This window comes from Schistocerca nitens, chromosome 3 (assembly GCF_023898315.1).
Source record: "Schistocerca nitens isolate TAMUIC-IGC-003100 chromosome 3, iqSchNite1.1, whole genome shotgun sequence".
Classification (NCBI taxonomy): Eukaryota; Metazoa; Arthropoda; class Insecta; order Orthoptera; family Acrididae; genus Schistocerca; species Schistocerca nitens.
Window position 1 is genome coordinate 76,315,902 of NC_064616.1, and position 23,292 is coordinate 76,339,193.

At 37.1% G+C, this 23,292-nt stretch overlaps 1 protein-coding gene across 1 annotated transcript in view; it reads left to right on the forward strand.

Annotated features, from left to right (window-relative positions):
- LOC126248036 (exostosin-2) overlaps positions 1-23,292 on the forward strand; it is a 107,641-nt gene that overhangs the window by 68,553 nt on the left and 15,796 nt on the right. The window contains exons 8-9 of the mRNA XM_049948657.1: positions 14,925-15,068; positions 17,316-17,444. Coding sequence (XP_049804614.1) covers positions 14,925-15,068; positions 17,316-17,444 — 273 coding nt within the window. The remainder of the gene's footprint in view (positions 1-14,924; positions 15,069-17,315; positions 17,445-23,292) is intronic.

A 23,292-nucleotide genomic window follows, 5' to 3' on the forward strand; every position in this document is an offset into this window, starting at 1 on the left:
TGTGCTTGTGGGGGAGTCATGTGAAGACAATGGTAACAGTTTTCTACAATTCCAAAGGAATTATTCACAGAGAATTTGTACCAGAAGGGAAAACAGTAAAATGTGAGTTTTATTTCATCATCCTCCATCATTTGTGGACGAGAATTTATCGAATTTGACCTGAATACTGAGAGGTGGGTTCCTGGTTGCTCCTCTACGACAGTGCCCCAGCCCACAAAGTGAAGATCATACACTAGTTTTTGTCCAGCAGATGGATTGTAGTCCTGCATCACTCACTGCATTTACTGGGTTTGGCCCCAGCTGACTTCTGGTTGTCCCCCAAATTGAATTTGGCAGAGAAACAACTTTGTTACAATGCAGTTAAGAAAATCTAAGAAAATTGTACTGCAGTACTAGACGCAATTCCATACAAGGGCTGGAGTGATTCTTTCAAAATACTTTTTAAACAATTTCAGCTTTGTATTGATTTAGGAGGAGACTATTTTGGATAAGTACAGTGATTTTGTGAATTCTGTTGTATATCATAGTGTCATTTGTCAGCTTCATGATGAACTGTCTATCATTTCATTAATGCTCATAGTTACTGTGATATTTTGACATTAAGTAAGGTACTGCACGAAATTCAAACAGTTTCCAATAAAGAATAGGTGTCACTATGAGTTTGCTTTTGGCGGATGTTAGATCATACATTTCTGTGTATGAAATGTGGCTAACAAATTGTATTTTTCTTTAAATGTGAGATGAGATCTATATCTATCTCCAGTCTTGAAAAAATGAATTGTATGTAGTGCACTAACTTCTATTCACATGTGCAAGTGAAAGTGAAATATTCGTAACATCCCTCATATGTCGTTAGTGGTTACATATATTGAGTCAAATTTGTAACAAAGAATAGCACACAAAGTAGAGAGTATTTTACCTTGTAATTAACATGAGAATTTTTTTGATCTGGTGGGATATATGAGTAACTACAGATTTTTTCAGTGAAATGTAATTGTTTAAAGAGCCATTGATAGCTAGTGAAATGAGAATTAGTATGGGATTTGCAAGAAAATAAGTGAAGAGATGACATGTTTAATGTTACACTGAAGATGAGCTTTTCAAAATCAATTGATCAGATTTTTCCTCAGTTGTTCATTTGATAATAGATTGCATCAGGATTCTGTCTCACTTGCGAGTGTTAGTGAGGCGAAATTGTGTAAATCCGCTGTGTTTTGGCAAAAGACTCTTAAGTTTAACATGGTAACAAGAGAGAAAAAGGATTTACAAGTCAGACTAATGTAGATTGCTCCTTCTGTTGTAATTTTAACATAACCCTATAACTCATTGTTTTTTCAATAATAAATGATAGACTTATCAGATTAGTGGTTGTATTGGTATGACTTGTAGCTTTGAAGTTCAACAAGATAGGAATTTGTGTGAAGGATTCAGCTGTAGAACTACACCTCTCATATTATGCTGCCCTGTCCTCAACAGAACCCCCACCACTACCATTGTCCCCTCTCTTACCATGCTGTGTGCACAGCTAGGGGCCAGGTAATTTTGCATGCACTCTACAAGCAATTACTGATGACACTTGGTCGAATTGTTTATGATCACATGCTGCAGTGGCCCAACAGCCGATGTTACTCACAGCATTCTCACTCAATATTGAAACACTAATGGTAATTGAACATAGAAAAAAGATTAAAAATTGAAAAAATAAATGTAATACATTGTGCCATTGTGTTACAATAACTAAAGAAAGTGTATAAAGGTGTCATTATCCAGAAATGAGACATTTACCTCACATGCCAGGCACAGCACAGGTCATAACATCAGGGTATTGTCCAACAGCCATCATAGTGGTGATGCATAACAGCACAACAGTGTCAAAGACACGCCATGAATGCAAACACACACACACACACACACACACACACACACACACACACACACACACACACACACACACTGTTTGGTAATAGGGATGCTACTGCAAAATCTGCATTGTGCACCCAGTGAACGAGTAACTGCTAAAGAGGACTGTGGCTTCAGAATGCAGCTTTATGTCATGAATGGTTCTTTAATAAATGCACACACTTTTCATAATAATACAACTGTAACATCAAATCAGGATATTTATGAAATGAAAATTTAGTAATGCCTAGACTAAATTTTTTTTCTTAAACAGTTAAAGGATGATAACTGGTTTTGGTTCCTTTCTACAATCATCTTCAGATCATCCAAACCATAAAAAAGTGGTGAATATGCAGTAAAAATTGCCATCATGATTACAGCTAATAGTGATAGTTTCTACTGCATATTCAACACCATGAACCATGGACCTTGCCGTTGGTGGGGAGGCTTGCGTGCCTCAGCGATGCAGATGGCCGTACCGTAGGTGCAACCACAACGTAGGGGTATCTGTTGAGAGGCCAGACAAACATGTGGTTCCTGAAGAGGGGCAGCAGCCTTTTCAGTAGTTGCAGGGGCAACAGTCTGGATGATTGACTGATCTGGCCTTGTAACATTAACCAAAATGGCCTTGCTGTGCTGGTACTGCGAACGGCTGAAAGCAAGGGGAAACTACAGCCGTACTTTTTCCCGAGGACATGCAGCTTTACTGTATGATTAAATGATGATGGCGTCCTCTTGGGTAAAATATTCCGGAGGTAAAATAGTCCCCCATTCGGATCTCCGGGCGGGGACTACTCAAGAGGACGTCGTTATCAGGAGAAAGAAAGCTGGCGTTCTACGGTTCGGAGCGTGGAATGTCAGATCCCTTTATCGGGCGGGTAGGCTAGAAAATTTAAAAAGGGAAATGGATAGTTTAAAGTTAGATAGAGTGGGAATTAGTGAAGTTCGGTGGCAGGAGGAACAAGACTTTTGGTCTGGTGATTACAGGGTTATAAATACAAAATCAAATAGGGGTAATGCAGGAGTAGGTTTAATAATGAATAAAAAAATAGGAGTCCAGGTTAGCTACTACAAACAGCATAGTGAACGCATTATTGTGGCCAAGATCGACACGAAGCCCACGCCCACTACAGTAGTACAAGTTTATATGCCAACTAGCTCTGCAGATGATGAAGAAATAGATGAAATGTATGACGAGATAAAAGAAATTATTCAGGTAGTGAAAAAAAAAAAAAAAAAAAGCTCCGTCGTTAGGCCACAAGTGGCCCTTCCGGGACCGTCCAGCCGCCGTGTCATCTGCCGAAGAGGATGCGGATAAGGAGGGGCGTGTGGTCAGCACACCGCACTCCCGACCGTTAGGACGGTATTCTTTGACCGAATTCAGGTAGTGAAGGGAGACGAAAATTTAATAGTCATGGGTGACTGGAATTCGTCAGTTGGAAAAGGGAGAGAAGGAAACATAGTAGGCGAATATGGATTGGAGGGAAGAAATGAAAGAGGAAGCCGCCTTGTAGAATTTTGCACAGAGCATAACTCAATCATAGCTAACACTTGGTTCAAGAATCATAAAAGAAGGTTGTATACCTGGAAGAATCCTGGAAATACTAAAAGGTATCAGATAGATTATATAATGGTAAGACAGAGATTTAGGAACCAGGTTTTAAATTGTAAGACATTTCCAGGGGCAGATGTGGATTCTGACCACAATCTATTGGTTATGAACTGCAGATTGAAACTGAAGAAACTGCAAAAAGGTGGGAATTTAAGGACATGGGACCTGGATAAACTGAAAGAACCAGAGGTTGTACAGAGTTTCAGGGAGAGCATAAGGGAACAATTGACAGGAATGGGGGAAAGAAATACAGTAGAAGAAGAATGGGTAGCTCTGAGGGATGAAGTAGTGAAGGCAGCAGACGATCAAGTAGGTAAAAATACGAGGGCTAATAGAAATCCTTGGGTAACAGAAGAAATATTGAATTTAATTGATGAAAGGAGAGAATATAAAAATGCAGTAAATGAAGCAGGCAAAAAGGAATACAAACATCTCAAAAATGAGATCGACAGGAAGTGCAAAATGGCTAAGCAGGGATGGCTAGAGGACAAATGTAAGGATGTAGAGGCTTGTCTCACTAGGGGTAAGATAGATACTGCCTACAGGAAAATTAAAGAGACCTTTGGAGAGAAGAGAACCACTTGTATGAATATCAAGAGCTCAGATGGCAACCGAGTTCTAAGCAAAGAAGGGAAGGCAGAAAGATGGAAGGAGTATATAGAGGGTTTATACAAGGGCAATGTGCTTGAGGACAATATTGTGGAAATGGAAGAGGATGTAGATGACGACGAAATGGGAGATAAGATACTGCGTGAAGAGTTTGACAGAGCACTGAAAGATCTGAGTCGAAACAAGGCCCCGGGAGTAGACAACATTCCATTGGAACTACTGATGGCTTTGGGAGAGCCAGTCATGACAAAACTCTACCATCTGGTGAGCAAGATGTATGAGACAGGCGAAATACCCTCAGACTTCAAGAAGAATATAATAATTCCAATCCCAAAGAAAGCAGGTGTTGACAGATGTGAAAATTACCGAACTATCAGTTTAATAAGTCACAGCTGCAAAATACTAACGCGAATTCTTTACAGACGAATGGAAAAACTGGTAGAAGCGGACCTCGGGGAAGATCAGTTTGTATTCCGTAGAAATGTTGGAACACGTGAGGCAATACTAACCTTACGACTTATCTTAGAAGAAAGATTAAGAAAAGGCAAACCTACGTTTCTAGCATTTGTAGACTTAGAGAAAGCTTTTGACAATGTTGACTGGAATACTCTCTTTCAAATTCTGAAGGTGGCAGGGGTAAAATACAAGGAGCGAAAGGCTATTTACAATTTGTACAGGAACCAGATGGCAGTTATAAGAGTCGAGGGGCATGAAAGGGAAGCAGTGGTTGGGAAAGGAGTGAGACAGGGTTGTAGCCTCTCCCCGATGTTATTCAATCTGTATATTGAGCAAGCAGTAAAGGAAACAAAAGAGAAATTCAGAGTAGGTATTAAAATTCATGGAGAAGAAGTAAAAACTTTGAGGTTCGCCGATGGCATTGTAATTCTGTCAGAGACAGCAAAGGACTTGGAAGAGCTGTTGAACGGAATGGACAGTGTCTTGAAAGGAGGATATAAGATGAACATCAACAAAAGCAAAACGAGGATAATGGAATGTAGTCAAATTAAATCGGGCGATGCTGAGGGAATTAGATTAGGAAATGAGGCACTTAAAGTAGTAAAGGAGTTTTGCTATTTGGGGAGTAAAATAACTGATGATGGTCGAAGTAGAGAGGATATAAAATGTAGACTGGCAATGGCAAGGAAATCGTTTCTGAAGAAGAAAAATTTGTTAACATCAAGTATAGATTTAAGTGTCAGGAAGTCATTTCTGAAAGTATTTGTATGGAGTGTAGCCATGTATGGAAGCGAAACATGGACGATAAATAGTTCGGACAGGAGGAGAATAGAAGCTTTCGAAATGTGGTGCTACAGAAGAATGCTGAAGATTAGATGGGTAGATCACATAACTAATGAGGAGGTATTGATAGAATTGGGGAGAAGAGGAGTTTGTGGCACAACTTGATGAGAAGAAGGGACCGGTTGGTAGGACATGTTCTGAGGCATCAAGGGATCACAAATTTAGCATTGGAGGGTAAAAATCGTAGAGGGAGACCAAGAGATGAATACACTAAGCAGATTCAGAAGGATGTAGGTTGCAGTAGGTACTGGGAGATGAAGAAGCTTGCACAGGATAGAGTAGCATGGAGAGCTGCATCAAACCATTCTCAGGACTGAAGACCACAACAACAACAACATTCAACACTTTTATCGTTTGGATAGTCTGAAGATGGTTGTAAAAAGCAACTGAAACTACTTATCATGGTTTAATCATTTAAGGAAAAAATATGTGGTCTAGGCTTTATAAAAGTTTTAGATTAAAAATTTTTTACTTCATAAATTACATTAAGGCTGCTATCTCCTCCTTGACAGTATAAGGCTTTACTACAATTAACATAGATGTTATGCCTGCAAACTAGGAAGTTAGTAACCACATTACACACTGAAGAGGACCTGTGTCTGAATTAAAACATGTCACTAAAATTTCATGTACTTTAAGTATAACAAATATGAACATCCTACCAAAGCAAATATATAATCTGCAAAAAAAAAAAAAAAAAAAAAAAAAAAAAAAAAAAAAAAAAAAAAAAAAAAAAATGCAAAATTTGATGTGCAACCATTGGAAGGTAGTAGCTCTGATGTTGACATCAAAGCAAACAAATTAGTACAAACTCTGGAGACATTACAAGATGAGCTGATTCTAAAATTCCTCAGAAATTCCGAAGGGACGACGACTTCATCGAGCTCCACCGTGCCGTCTGACATGGAACGAGATAGGTGAGAAGATAATACCAGAGGTCATTAGGGGAAATATAATGAGAAAGAAGACTGAATTTGTGCCGGAGAATCAAACAACAATATTAATAAACATTACTGTAATGAAGAGTACAATAGTGGGAGGCACGCACCAAAGAGCAAATAACCACCTGTCTGAAGTTCGCCATGCAAACGTGCGACAAAAAGCTACCACCTTTCACTGTATTGTCTGTCTTGAGGAGATGTCAGTGCAGTATTCATTAGTTATTCTGCTGCAGCACCACAAGAACACAAGGTATTTGTGTGTAACACAGAGTTTTGGAATATTGAGAGAAAGCCACTACTGAACCGGCTTCATGATAAGATAAGTATCACATGTTGCACTGCCTATGCAAGTGGTTTATTAATAATAGTAGCTGCCAACACAAGGGCAAAATTAGAAGGAATCAGTTGGGAAGTTGTCAAGATAATAGGTGATTTTGGTGCTAACCAGCAAAGAGAACCCAAGCATGTAGATACCTGGGTATAAACATTGGTGAGAAACAGAACTTCTGTGATTATTGTCTGATAGTGCTGTAGGCAACATATCACAGACCAGGATGGGACTTCTTTGATAATGCAAGTGGCTACAGTGTATCAAGTTACAGTGTAACGCAAGACGAGCATGCTAATAGGCACACTCTCAAACCGGCCTATTTAACTGACAAAAAATGTGAAAGAAGTCACACATAACAATAATTAGATGGATAAAGGCAAAATGTCCAACCATTACATCCCTCTAGCAGCAGTGAAGACATGACTTACAGGGAGGATAGCCATACCCCTCCCAGTTTTTACAAAAGAAGAGTAAAGGTGCTGTGACAGAACAATCTTTGTGATTCTTGAACTATTTGTCATATTTTGTAGTGCCAAGAGCTAATGATCCTGAACTGTCAAACTTGTTTACATGGTGGATGTTGCACGTAGGTGAGAGATCCTGGTTTTAACTGGACAAGCAGCACACAAAAGAGACTGCTATTGTATGCAAGGATTGGTCAATGAAAACCATATCTGACAGACAGTAATGTGTCTTGTTTCTCACTATGGTTTTCTGTTTTGTTTATAAGCAGTATACTATATGTTAATGAATTCTGAATTCATTCCAAAATTGGAGTAGAACAGTGTTCCATCATCCATTTTTTCCTAATGAACTGTGATCATTTCTGCAGTCAAATTTTTGAGGTAGGAAGATGAGCTGGTGCTGGAAGTTTCATTTAGCACTCAGGCCCATGACTTGTGTAATTTAAATCCTCCTCCTTTTCTGTTAAAGTTGTTTTTGTGCTTTTAAATTTCTGTGGCATCTCTGTATATCCTTGCATACTAAAGAATGGACCTTGACAAACTTTTACTATCAGAGAAACAAATTTGGTGGTTCTGTGGTCTTGGTCCCAGTGCACAATCTGTTGCTTCTGATTATCAGGTGTAGTGTTACTAATCTAGTTGCAGACTGAAATTTCTTGGTAGCACCATAATGTCTCTTGCTGAAACCTGTTTGGGGTTTTTAACTAACTAGGGGCCCGCACCTACTTGTCGTCACTGATTTCATCGCAATATGTGATATATACAGGGCTTGGCCAGAAATGAAAGTGACAGATGTGGTAGCTCCAGATGGCCAAGTGTTAAAAAAAAAAAAAAAATAGCATTTTTGGCATAGGTTGGGTGTGGCATCAGCCTTATACGTTAGTGTGGTTTTCGTGCAGTGGCTGGTGCAGCAGGAAGAGTATAGATTGCTAATCTGAGGGTTGTGGTGTCAAATCCCTATGTGGAAGCTCTCTCTTTTATTTTATTTCCCATTTTGACTTTTTACATTACTTGCACTGGGAAGAACCCTTCTGGAAAACTATTACCAATAGTCTAAATATGGTTACAAGAGCATACTGGTTCTTTTGGATCAAGTATACAAAAGATGGTGGAGTAGTATGTTTAAAAATCTGGGGAACTTACAACCACCTTATTCAAAAATTATTTGACTGATATGATGAAGCCATAAATGCAGGAGAATAGATTTCTTCTATTAATTGACTTGTGGGGAAGACAAGCAAATTCACAATTATACAATGACATTTTTCAAGATTAAGAAAGAGTGCCATCATGCAGTATTAAAGTGGCTCCCCCAAATGCACTGTGCTAGTGCAACCCTGCAATGTCTATTTTTATCATCAGGCAAAGAATTTGATGAAACAGCTTCAGAATTACTAGTATCTCATCGAGAGAGAAAATAAACTACATTCTGAGAAAACTGTATCAAAATACATTCCACTGTACATCACCAGCTATCCTCAACAATAGTTTGCAAAATGATGTATTATGTGTGGTTTGCTGCCAAACTGTGTGATGAGAGTCAACCTTTTATGAATGTAAACTAAGTTTGTTTTTGTGTAGAAACATTGAAACAACCCTGTAATTGTAAAAATACATCATTTATTATTTTTGCAAGATGCTGAGAAAATTGCTGGTTTCCCTGTTTTTACAATGAATATCACCCCAGCAAACGTAAATCATCAACTGTAAAATAACGAAGTATGTAATTTTATATACCAAGTTCTCATGTATACCTGTCTGGAAATTTGTTTCCAATCCCAAATTTTTCTTTGCCGTTTCTTTTGATGCCTTTTATAAAAATATTAAACACTAGCCTTTTATAAAAATATTAAACACTATTTTGGTTTACTTGCAATGTAAATAATGTAAAAACTGAAAGTAAAAAAAGTTTCTGGACTGGAATCCAACCCAGTAACCCTCACATTACCATTCTATAGTCTTTCTGCTGTGCCAGTCACTGCCTGGGGAACTGTGCAAACATAAATCGCTGATGCCTCACCAGTGCCATGCCATCTAAGCGGTTGGCCATCAGGAGCTCTTACTTCTCTGCCACTTTCATTTCTGTTCAAGCCCTTCATATACTTTACATTTGGATGAAATCAGTGATGACGAGTAGGTGCGGTCACAAAGTTGAAAAATAAGACACACCACCACTGATTTGACATTGACTTGTTAGCACATTTATTGTTGTCCACACACACACACACACACACACACACACACACACACACACACGCATCTTGGCAGTGATCAGCTTCTCCTATCAATACATTTCATTATTTACAAATGAGAGGTTAGAACATCCTCACATCACAATCATTGTCACTGGCGACTTATGTAGTAAACTGTTCCATTACTAATTCAGCACTAATGTTTGTATACACATTAGCCTTCCACAGACCATAGATCGTAAGTGTAAGAAATAACCAAAAGACTCTATAAAGTTGTTTACTAAGATTTATTCTGATGCTCACTTTGATAAAGAAATGTTGATCTAGTGATTACCAGGCACGACTTCTACATTGAGGTGTTAATCAAGTAAATTGTATAATGAGTTTTGTTACCAAATACAAATTCTATCATAGAGATGTTACTCAAATAATAGCTAAGTGCAGACTTCAGTATGTAGCTGTTATTGTGGTGAAAGCTAGCCGCAGATTCGATAGCTAATACCAAACTGATTGTGGCATTGTCAACTGGTCCTATAGTCAGCCATATGGATAATTAAATAAATTGGTTATTACTTTTTACTTTATAATAGCGCGAGGTTCAAATTTGTTAATGTTATCACTCTATTGAATCCATACTTATTTTGTGTCACTATATGCTAGATATGTATGAAAGTATTAAAGTTCAAAGTACTATCTGAGTAACACACTGTATATTTATGCAGTGGTTTACCGAATTTCATGTAAAATTCTCTTAATTTTCCTGATTTATTTACATCCTTAATTAGTGGCTTATTTGAATAACGAAATGCACTGTCTGATTTAGAAAAATGAGGGCAACAAAAGTATAACTTGAAATTTGGGAACTACACACACTTAAAAGTTCAAATAATGAAAGTAATTTTACATGGGTCAAAACTTTTAGTGCAAATAATTCGTTAGTTAACAAGTTTCTAGGAAAAATAAACTGGTTGCAGGAAAGAGTTAAATTAAAGGTATCCAATGAGCTAGACCTTTTTTTAACAAAGATTTATTAGTTCACCACATTAATTGGTGTAGGAACAACTTTAATTACAAATTTATCTTAAAGGAAAACGTTTTATGGAAAATTAACTTTGTCATTGGGATTATCAGCACTCAAATAATCTAGTAAACTACAAATTCCGAATGTCAAAATTCCTATGTAAGCTGTAATTTTAATAAAATACAGCTTAGATAGGAATTTTGACATTTTAAGTAAACTAGGTACATCTACTATCAGTCTAGTAATCAAAAGAAAAAAACTAGTAATCTAAAAGAGTAGAACAGTAGTACATAGAGTAACTCCATCTTGCTACATTTCATAGTCTTGTGCAGATAACAATTGCATTTGCATTTTTTGAACTGGGTGTTAATGCTTCCTTTTGTAGTTCCTATGTACACCTGATCACATATGCAAGGGGTTTTGTATACTCCTGCTGTGGAAAATGGTGAGAGTAGGTACTTTCCAGTGTTCAAATATTCACAAACTTTTTTTAAAGTTTAAACACTGTGCCTGTACTGTGGCTACTTAGCACTCTGCTGATGCAATCTGTGTGTTTTTATGAATGCGAGGAGACCTTTCCCTGTAGCTTGTTCTGTTTTGCTAGAAGATCCTGATATTTTAATATGTAGTGCCCTATTAATCTCCCCTTTCTCAGGGTAGCTATTTCTTCTAAATATAATTGTTAAATGATCTAACCCTTCTTCCATGTACTGTGACTCACCGATTCTTTTACCCTTGTTCACCTACACTTTAATCACCTTCAGCCAAGGCAATTCGCTGTATGTGTTTATGGAAAAGAGTGGTGGATTCAAAATACCTGTGAGACTTCCGATGAGCGGAAGGATGTTTTAATAAGCTTTATGCACCCACATAGCCCAGCAAACTCATTTTATTGTCCATCAATGGGTGAAGAGTCCTGGATTCTGTGACAACACATTATTACAGTTATAATTCAAGTAGCATGAAGGAAACACAAGCTTATCACCCCTAAAAGATACCTCTTATAGCTTAGTTCTCTGACACTTAGAGAAGTGTATCATTAGGCTTGGGATCTTGTGTAAAGAAACACTTATCAGGCTTGGAACTTGTGGTAAAGAAACCCACCAGTGACTGCTGTTACACAGCTATCGAATGTGGCACCTATGGTGATGGGGACGCTGGTTTCCTTACTTTAAGAGAGACCAGCAGTGGTTAAGCCACCTTGAACCATAGCAACACATTTACAGAGTTTTTCATTAGTTCATATAAACCCCAAACGATGCAAACACAAAATGTCCTGTACTTTAAACTGGAATTAAACTAGCATGTCAATAGTATTGCATAATAAGAAGACATACTCCAAATTTGTTATAACGTGAATCCTTTCCAAAAAAAAAAAAAAAAAAAAAAGTCAGGTAGGTTGCTATGAATTTCCCCAGAACTTACGTAGTGCGACATTGATGTAACACTTAAGGCAGTTTGAACGATGTGTGTTGCGGCTGTTATGCAAAAATTTTGCTATCATAATGTGTAGTGCCTTGGTAATGCACAGTTAAATTTTGAAATTTATAACCAGTTTTGTTCTGTAGTTACCATAGCAATAAGACAGGCTGAAATATGTCATGATGAGTCGTGACAAAAGACATCCCTTCTTTTGAAGTTTTTTTGAGTTTGTTCTGAGTCAATCTCATTTCCTAGTCATCAGGACTTTTGGTATTACCTTCCCTAGAGAGTACTAAACAACTATAAGATGTAATAAAAGATGTCAGATGTGAGTACCTGCAGAATATGGGTGTATTTTAAATGAGCCTCCACCTCTTCATTTGTAGGGCCTTATATGCATGCATTGCAAAACCAAATTTATTTTTTTTAGATGGTTTAGAATGGTCTTTCTGATAAAATGGTTTAAATGAGTTTGCAGAAGATTCTATTATGTAAAAGTTGGCTAAAAATAGCCATTTTTGGCGTTTTTACAAAAATTGTCAACATTGCCCTCTTTTTGTAACCTATTGGAAATCAGTAGGAGAATGAAATTCTATATTCTGAAGCATTGTACTGGTAAATTGTTATGTGCGTAATTTTGGGTTTATCCTGCTATCATTTCTGGAGATATAAACAAGTAAACTTCACATTCTTTCAAGCACACATTTTTCAGCCAACTTTGTTTCAAATTATCCATATGAAAATTACTCAAGAAATCTTTTTTTTATTATTTCACTTAAGAGAGTGTAAAATGTTATGCAAGATGACTTAGTTATGTTTCTTTCAAGAAAATGTTTCCATAGATAGTGTTAACAAATTACTATACAGCTGGAAGTATGATATTGGTCAAAGTAAAATTTTGTTTATATTCATTTGAGACATGTGCGAATGTCCACACAGAATTTCAGAAAAAATCTGTGCTAGTCATGTGGGAACCTCTAGACCACTTGGCATGCAATGACCCTGGTTTAAAATAGTTAAAAAGCCACTTAACTTAATAGGTTGTGATATATCTGGAGCACAATTAATATGATTCCTGCTGTACTGATGTACTGATATTTCATTGTATTATAAAGGTACCACATACTGATTTCAGTGTAAACTTACATGTCATTGAATACAGTTACATATTACAGACACACAAATGCTTTTTTTTATCTAGTACACTAGACACTCATTGCCTTTTTAAGTACTTTATTACTGTAGTAACACTGTTCACGTTTACGTCGCACTTCACTTAGCGTTGACCGGGACTGTGTCCTAGGCATGCCCGATGTTAACTGACTGGGCACGGCCCGTGCTGCCGGAGTTGTTGTTGTTGTTATGCCGGCAGAGGTCGCGTCCGAATTCTCGCGTGCCCTCTGGTGGACGGGACTCTACTTGCGGCAACTACCGTCCGTGACGCGCCGTGCCAATGTGCGCCTCCCGCGATCTTTCTGGTGGCTACTGCAATTACCTTCTGAAATTCTCCTTAATGACTGTAAATTTATTTGCTAAAAATATTTGCAAGTCCCTTGTCTATATATGAGTGTCCCAGAACTGAACCATGTGTTTACAGAAATCATGCAGAGATGTCTTGAGTTTATTGGATGAAATTGCTGGTGTTTAGAATTCCAGCATGTCAGAGTACTAGAACTAGGAATAGGAATTTAATTTGTGAAAACTGTTGTTTTTTTTGTAGCATTTTAGATTGGTTACATGTTTAATTTGGCAAGGATGAGAGGTGTATTGCTTGTGACCTTGCTGAAGGGATCACCATGTCATTTTAAGAGAAATATGATTAGGGTGTTAGAAGCTTCTTCCATTTGAGAGTAAATTCAGTGATTTTTCACTGATCTACCTCACACAATATGTAAAATGTGACTTTATGGTGCAGTCCCAAGGCAATAATCACAAAGGTCAGTGTTTGTTTGCTGAATTTTTCTGTTGCTTAGTATTATTTCCACTTTTACCTGTATTTCGGGTACATTAAAATCCCAAAGCACTCTGTTACTATTTCACATAAAATAGTAGGTCACTCCATCACTGGGGCAGTGTGTTGATTCACAGATCAGAGGAAGATGAGAGTGCTCGCTACAATAGCTCTGTGACTCATAAAGCTATCTGGTGACGAAATTAACCATTGATTTTATGACTTGATTTGTTAAATTCTCAAAGCCCTATACCAACAATTCCATGTGAAAATTGATAATGATTGGGTAAGACAGTATCTGTCTCTGTTGTGTCACTTTTTGGAAAGTTTCTTGATGTCTTCTGGGGAAATGCACTGCCTCCGTTGGGTAAATGTCGCACCATGTTTGTTGATGACAGCTGGTAATCAGGTGAATAAACCTAGGTGAAATAATGTTAGACAAACTGATAGTTTGGAATGTGTGCATGGTAAGCAAAACAGAGTCCGATATTCACATTTTCTCACAAATAAGTGCTGCAACAAGGAGCTGACAATAATTTTACTTTTGTGTCTGGGCAGTACTGAAAAAAGGTTGTTACTTGTCGAGCATCACAATCCTAAGTTCATGTTTCTAAATGTAACTAGCTGTGAACTAGATTAACATGTATGTAATCACTGATTTGACAAACAGAAGAGAGCCTTGTGTAAAAGAATGAATTACTATTGGTTGATGTGCTTGCCTTCCTTTTCACTTTCACTAGCTGACTGTGGTACACTTTTAGATCGTGCTCTGTGTTAATGTTTGTGGTGTTGAGTCATCTAATGCAACAGCATACACATCTTGCCGTGACTGATCATTCTATACACACAAAACCCTGCCAGCAGGTGAATTTGATCTCATTGATCTTCAAAGTTTTGCTCAATTCAGACCTCTTGTCATCACTTGTTGTGAAGTGTCTGCAAACTATAATGTCACATAATCACAACTGTTTCCTGTTGCATGGCAGCTGAAATTTATACGGACTCTAGTTCAATTCTTGCTATTTCTGCAAATGTTTCTATGCATTTTTTAATAGTCTTAGACACAAATGTCAGATTTATGTAGGCTTTTGTATGTCTTTGCTGTAACAGTGATGTACATTAAATCTTTACATATACTGTGTAATTTTGTGGAAAAAAATGGGATTGATTTTACTCATCACAGGTGTGGCGAGAATTTCCAGACCGTATTGTTGGGTTTCCTTCACGAACCCATGTTTGGGACAATGTGACACAACACTGGAAATATGAATCAGAGTGGACCAATCATATATCTATGGTTCTGACTGGTGCTGCATTCCACCACAAGGTGAGAAAAAACATTTAAAAAGAATTAATATAGTGGCTATGCCAACCCTGTTTCTTATTTTTCTTTTGTGAAAAGAATTAATTATTGTTGGGAACTGTTTATACAAAGAAGATGTAATCTAATTATTATTTCCTGTGATAATTAAAATTGTTGTGAAATATATTGTAAGTAAAAGTTATACTGAGGTAAATTAGTTATTGCTGAAATCTAGGTATTTTGTAGACAACATAGAAATGTTAGATTCTTTTTTAAATGTATACATTCTCTTCTATAAAGTTGAGGTAAAAGCAAAGTAACATATTCAAGGAATAGAAACTGGAGGAATGGAAATTCAGATATTTATCAAGTAAATTTTTTGATTTTGCAAGTTGTTCTGTAATTCTCGAAAAGAATAACTACACTAATATTAGTTTTAATTTCTACTCAACAATTTTTTTCTTTTTCAAGGTTTTGCTGTTTTCTTGTGAGCAATAATTACGTAATATTGCAAATCTTCATGAATCCAATTTACTTGGTATTTTTTGTGATTTTGGGAGAAGGTAGTCTTATTTATCAGGCGAATGAACATTCACTATTTGTTAAGTTTCATGGTAGTGACCTACATATACATAGCAAGCTGTTGTTCAGTGCATAGATAAAGGCTGGCCAATGACTTCTCTATGTTATAGCTCTGGACAGTCTATTGAAATGCTGTGTGTTACAGGGAGTGGGAATCTTGCCTTGGCCACTTTGCTTGCAAGCATGGTAAAACCCTGCTGCACTCAAATTCTAGTATGCTTGCCCAGATGATGCAAGACTCTCTCTCAATCTATATTTCCCTAGCTTCTTGTGGGAACAATTTGGGTGTCAGTAACACATCCCCTCTCCTCCTTCCCCCCTCAAAAAAATTCCTGTTAATTTGGGTGAGCTATTGGATAGCAAAAATGCCCAATCAACAAAGAGAACATGCCCAATCAACAAAGAGAACCTAAGAAGATGGTCCTCTTGGTTAGGCATCATCAACATTAAAAATTACTTCCCATAATATAATGCACCTAAATGATTCAAGTGCACCATTAAACAAGGATAAGTTGTATTTGAAAGTTATTACATACAGAAAGGGCTTAAAGGTTAAGTTGGGTTCTTAAAATCTATTAAGTAACTATATAACAGAAATTTTTTAGTAGAAATAACATAACAGCACACTGCCAGCCTCCTGAAATCAGAACAACTAATGAAAATGTTGGAAGAAATCTTTGATATATTGAGTGTTATTTCACAAATTAGACGGCTAGAAATCTGAGGTTCCTTAGCAAATGAGTGTTGATATGAGAAAAGTATGGGTGTTGGTATGAGAAGAGTATTATGTGCATAACTATTGGATAGTATCACAGTTTTTTTATTGTTGCAACTAGTGCCAGCTTCAAAGTTAATTGGTTCTTATGAGTGATATGTCATTAGGAAAATAAAATAAAACAAGACATGGCAAATTATAAGAGTAATTTGACTGTATCTATGAACCATAGCATGAGTTAGAGATTGTCACAATGTAACTTCACGGCTATCATTTGTTCTGTAGTTTTTGGTGTATTTTTGTATAATAATACAAGGGGTGCACAAATGAAAATGAGACATATGGGGGAAAAAAAAGAAGTAAACTGTTTATTATTTTAAAAGTAACCTCCTTAACTGTTAATACACTTATCCCACAGTAAGACAAGACAGTCGATGCTTTCATTGAAAAGTGTTTGTAGTTGCCTATGGAATCATCATTGTACCCAGGCATGCACCTCTTCGCCCAAAGCAAACTGATAGCCACAAATGTCATTCTTCAGGGCACCAAAAATACGGAAATCACATGGGGAGAGATTGGGAGTGTATGAAGGATTTGTAAGGACCTCCCAGTGAGACTTCTGCATCATAGTCAAAATGGCATTATTCTGTTGCAGGGTAATGCTTGCCTACATGTTGCCAAGGTTGTTTTGAGTATGGTGCATAAGTTTCACTGGGAAGCCCTTACACATCCTCCACACAGTCCTGATCTTTCCCCATGTGATTTCAAAATTTTTTGAGTCCTGAAGAAAGATGTTCATGGCCATTGATTCGCTTCAGATGAAGAGGTGCACATCTGGATGCAATCCTGGTTCTGTAGGCAACTGCAAGCATTTTTCCATGAAGGCACTAAAAGTTATGGAAATTATGCCCCTTATACATAATATAAATGCGACATTGGTCCATGACACTAACACTGACTGTTCTTTTCAACAGTACTGGAGTTACCTCTATACTACTGCAATGCCAGGTCATATTAAGGAATGGGTGGACGAACACATGAACTGTGAAGATATAGCGATGAACTTCCTTGTTGCAAATATCACCAGCAAGGCTCCAATAAAGGTACAGTTAGTTGCTTTCTTCTTTTAAGATACACAGAACAACCACAGCAAAAGAATCAGCATGACTTGTGTTGTTATTTTAAAATTCAAACTTGTTCATGATTACTTGCAGTATATTCCCTTTGTACTACATCTACATTTACATGCCTACTCTGAAAATCACATTTAAGTGCCTGGCAGAGGATTCCTCAACCCACCTTCACAATAATTCTCTATTATTCCACTCTCGAACAGCATGTGAAAAAAAAATGAACACCTATATCTTTCTCCATAAGATCTAATTTCCCTTATTTTATTATGATGATCATACCTCCCTGTGTAAGCTGGCATCAACAAAATATTTTTGCATTTGCATTTGGAGGAGGAAGTTGGTGATTGAAATTTCATAAGAAGATCCAGCTGCAGCAAGAAATGCCTTTGTTCTTATGATGTCCACCTCAAATCCTGTATCACGTCCATGACACTCTCTCCCCTATTCCTTGATAACAAAAAAGTCTGCCCTTGTTTTAACTTTCTCAGTGTAATCCTATCTTGTAAGGATCCCCCACTGTGCAGCTGTACTCCAAAAGAGGACACACAAGGGTAGCGTAAGCAGTCTCATAATATTTTTTATGTTTTCTTTCCAATTTAAGTTGTTCGTAATTGTTATTCGTAGCTATTTATTTGAATTTATGGCTTTTAGATTTGACTGATTTAGGGTGTAATCGTAGCTTGACGGATTCCTTTGAACACCTACATGCATGACCTTACACTTCTCATTATTTAAGGTCAATTGCAAATTTTTGCACCATGCAGATACCTTATCTAAATCGTTTTTCAATTGGTTTTGATGATAAACGATAGCATCATCTGCAAAAGACCTAAGACAGCTGCTCGGATTGTCTCCTAAATCATTTGTATAGATAAGGAGCAGCAGAGGCCCTATAACACTACCTTGGGGAATGCCAGAAATCACTTCCGTTTTACTCAGAGACTTTTCGTCAATTACTACAAACTGTGACCTCTCTGACAGGAAATCAAGAATCCAGACACATAACTCAGTTGATTACAAGCTACTTATGAGCTGCAGTGTCAAAAGACTTCTGGAAATCTAGAAATACAGAATCAGTTTGAAATTACTTGTCAATAGCCTTCAACACTTTTTGTAAGTAAAGAGTTTGTTGTTTTTCTCAAGAATGATGTTTTCTAAATACGTGTTGACTGTGTGTCAATAGACCGTTCTCATTGAGATAATTCATAATGTTTGAAGACAATATATGTTCCACAATCCTGCTGCATATCGATGTTAATAATATGGGCTTGTAATTTAGTGGATTGCTCCTATTGCCTTTCATGAATGTTGGTGTGACCTGTGCAACTCTCCAGTCTTTGGGTACAGATCTTTCATCGATCGAGCTGTTGTATATGATTGTTAATTACAGAGCTACTGCATCAGCATACTCCGAAAGGAACGTAATTTGTATACAGTCTGGACCAGGAGATTTGCTTTTATTAAGTGGTTTAAGTTGCTTAACTACTCCGAGGATATCTACTTCTAAGTTACTCACGTTGGCAGCTGTTCTTGATTTGAATTGTGAAATATGTACTTCATCATCTTTGGTGAAGTAATTTCGGATGGCTGTGTTTAGTAACTTTGCTTTAGCGGCATCGTCATAGCATTCCATTGCTTGTGTCTTGCTGCTAGCATACTTTACATATGACCTGAATCTCTTTGGATTTTTTGCCAAGTTTTGAGACAAAGTTTTTCTGTAGAAACTACTATGAGCATGTCTCATTGAAATCCACACTAAATTTTGAGCTTCTGTTAAAGATAGCCAATCCTGGGAATTTTGCATTCATTTAAATTTGGCACGCTGTTTTCATTTTTTCTGCAGCACTGTTCTGACTTGTTTTGTTTACCACGGGGGATCAGATCAATTGTTTGTTAATTTATTTGGTACAAATCTTCCAGTTGCTGTCCATACTATTTTTTTTGAATTCAAGCCTCATCTGGTCTACACTTACATTGTTGATTTGGAAGATTGTCTCTCGGGAATGCATCAACTGAAGTTTTATCTGTGTTTTTGAATAGATATATTTTTTGCGGATTTGGGAGTCATGGTACTCAGTCTTGCTATGACAACCCTGTGTTCACTAATCTGTGTATCTGGTTTGACACTCATTACTAGCTCAGGATTATTTGTTGTTAAGAGGGCTAGTGTGTTGTCACAACCGTTTACTATTCAAATGGGCTCATGAACTAATTCCTCAAAATAATTTTCAGAGAATGTGTTTAGCACAATTACTGATGATCTTTTATGCATACCTCCTGGTTTAAACATGTATTTTTGCCACCATATTGAGGGTAAAATTGAAGTCACCGCCAACTACAATTGTATGAGTCAGGCGCGTGTTTGAAATTGCTCTCAAGGTTTCTTTGAACCTTTCAGCAATTGTATCATCTGAGGTGAGAGGTCAGTAAAAGGATCCAGTTATTATTTTATTCTGGTTGTCAAGAATAACCTCTAACCATACTAAGTCACAGGAACTATCTACTTCAGTTTTTCTGCAAGATAAACTACTACTAACAGCAACAAACATGCCAACACTAAACTCATTGATGCTTCATTGTAGGATGCTTGCTGAGTACCAATAATGGAATCTTGTAAAAACTGATACTTGTGTTTAGGATTAGTCTTATGCCTTGAAACAAGGTATCACAGAACTTTCATGAAGGAGGAGGATAATATTTTGTCGAGGTGTGTTTCTGTTTGTACTCCTCAACAGTGTCCTGCGTGGGGTCTGGCTTTGGCAGCACATGTAGTGACTCATGTCATGTTTCTGCTTTTGTTCTACAGACATGGCATATCTCCAAGATTCACCAATGTAGCTGATACTAGTAAAGCAATGTCAAGGCAGATGCTAAGTACAGGACACTTCTAGTCATTTCCAGCTATCAGAGTATGATAGATATGGTAATGCAAAGCCATTTGTTAGAGAAAAAGAATTATGACTGTGGACTTCCCCAAGTGTGGATGCGGTGCACGTTAGTGGGAGTGTATGCTTCAACAAATGACACTGATAGCAAAACCAAAGATGGATTTGCTGATGAATTGACAATTGTCCTGGAAAAGATAATGCATCAAAAGGGAATAATCAGTATGGGAGATTTTAATGCAAGAATAGGTACAGAGGTAGATGATGAGGTAGTAGGAACATGTGGAGAAAATGTCATAAATGAAAATGGTGAAATATTGGTAAACACATGCGCTGCATTGAATTTGAAAATTTTATTTGGTTTCTTTCAGATAAGTGGATACATAAATACACATGACAGTCATTCAAGAGATTTGAGAACAGTTGTTGTTTGTATAACACAAAACAAATATTCTACACTTAGTGTGAATGATGTAAGGGTACACAGAGGCCTATAATATGGCTCCGACCACTTCCTGCTTAGAGCAAATATAGTCATGCCACCATGAAGGAAAAGGGTTCCTCAGGAAGGTAGTGCTCATATTACAATCCTGGATGCTGTCAAATATAATATAATATAAATAGTCTCAGAGTTGAGACTAAAATTTCTTAATAAACTGAGACTAGCTAGTAAGCTGCTAAGTTTTTATGAATGCAGAAATTCTGTAGAGAAATACCAACAAATCAAAAGATGCATTCACAAGGTAGCGTATGAAGTGCTGGGTCAACAAAGCAGACTAACAAAACAAAGCCCAGAGTGGTGTATGGAGAACATATGTGAAAAGACGAAAATGGAGAAGAAAATGTATAACAATTGGCTGAGGATGACAGACCTGGAGGCTAGAATAAAGAATGTGGATATAAGACAATGAAGATGAAAAGAAATTATTGATAGGATAAATTAGGTGTGAGAAGAAAGACATGTGAAGATAGACAGATGTATGGGGTGTACACAGGTGTCTTGTGTTGTACATATGTGAATCATTGATTTAAACTACAGGAGACTCATCAGAGTAAATAATGTGACAGAGATACATACAATGTGTCAAAAAAATCAATCTTAATTTTAAAAAATAATTCGAAATTTATTACCGTGCAAGGAAATCTTAATCATCTAAAAATTTCATTAGTGAATAACAACATTTTTGCACTAGGCTGGTGCGTAATTTTATCTTCATAAATCTAGTTCCATACTGTGTAAGTTTTTCATTTTTAATTTATTATAAATTTTCATTACTGAGGAGTCTGGGAGTATAGTTTTAGTCTAGGAGACAGCAATATGAAATTATCTCTGTTTCATGTGTCATACATGTGTTGAAAATGGTTTTCAATAAATAATTTTGGAATGGTACAGATAAAGACAAACAGTTCATAATAGTGAAAATTTTTAGTTCCATGAATAACAGTTGGCATAACTGTCTAGGTTTAATATTACACATATTTCTAATAATAATCAGGAGAAACAAAACTGTCATTCTATGGATCAGTGTGTGGAGTGTCAGATCCCCTAATCGGGCAGGTAGCTTAGAAAATTTAAAAAGGGCAATAGATAGGTTAAAGTTACAGTGGTAATTAGTAAAGTTCAGTGGCAGGAGGAGCAGGACTTCTGGTCAGGTGAATACAGGGTTATAAATACAAAATAAAATAGTTTTTTTTTTTAATCGTATGGGTAGGGCCCCCCATCGGGCAGGCTGTTTGCTGGGTGCCGGTCTTTCGGTTTGACGCCATTTTGGCGACCTGCAGTCGATGAGGATGATAGGATGATGATGATGATGATGATGATGATGATAGCACAACACCAAGTCCCTGGGCAGAGAAAATTCCCCTCCCAGCCGGGAATCGAACCTGGGCCCAGAGGATTGACAATCTGTCACGCTGACAATTCAGCTACTGCAGGCGGACAAAATAGGGGTAATGCATGAATATGTTTAATAATGAATAAGAAAATAGGAATGCTGATAAGCTACTGTGAACAGCATAGTGAACACATTATCGTAGCCAAGTTCGACACAAAGCCCACACCCTCCACAGTAATACAAGTTTCTGTGCCAGATAGCTCTGTAGATGATGAAGAGATTGAAGAAATGTATGGTGGGATAAATGAAATTATTCAGATAGTTAAGGGAGATGAAAATGTGACAGTCATGGGCGATTAGAATTCGGTAGTAGGAAAAGGAAGAGAAGGAAAAATAGTAGCTGAATATGGTTTGTGGGTAGAACTTTGCACAGAGCATGATGCAATCGTAGCTAACATTTGATTCAAGAATGTTGTAAGAAGGTTGTATATGTGGAAGACCTGGAGACACCAGAAGGTTTCAGACTGATTATATAACGGTAAGAAAGAGATTTCGGATCCAAATATGAACCTGTAAGAAATTTCCAGGGGCGGATGTGGACTCTGAGCGCAATTTATTATTTGCGAACTATAGATTAAAATTGAAGAAATTGCAAAAATGTAGGAAATTAAGGAGATAGGACCTGGATAAACTGAAGTAACCAGAAGTTGTTGATAGTTTCAGGGGGAATATTGGGCAACGATTGACAAGAACATGGGAAATGACTACTGTAGAAGGAAAATGGGTAGCTTTGAGAGGTGATATAGTGAAGGCAGAGGAACAAATAGGTAAAAAGATGAGAGCTAGTGGAAATCCTCTGGTAAACAAGAGATCTGAATTTAACTGATGAAAGGAGAAAGTATAAAAATGCAGTAAATGAAGTAGGTGAAAGGGAATACAAATGTCTAAAAAATGAGATTGACAGGAAGTGAAAATTGGCTAAGCAGGAATGGTTAGAGGACAAATATAAGGATTTAGAAGCATATATCACTAAAGGAAAGATAGATACTGACTACAGAAAAAGTAAAGAGAACTTAGGAGAAAAGAGAACGACCTGTA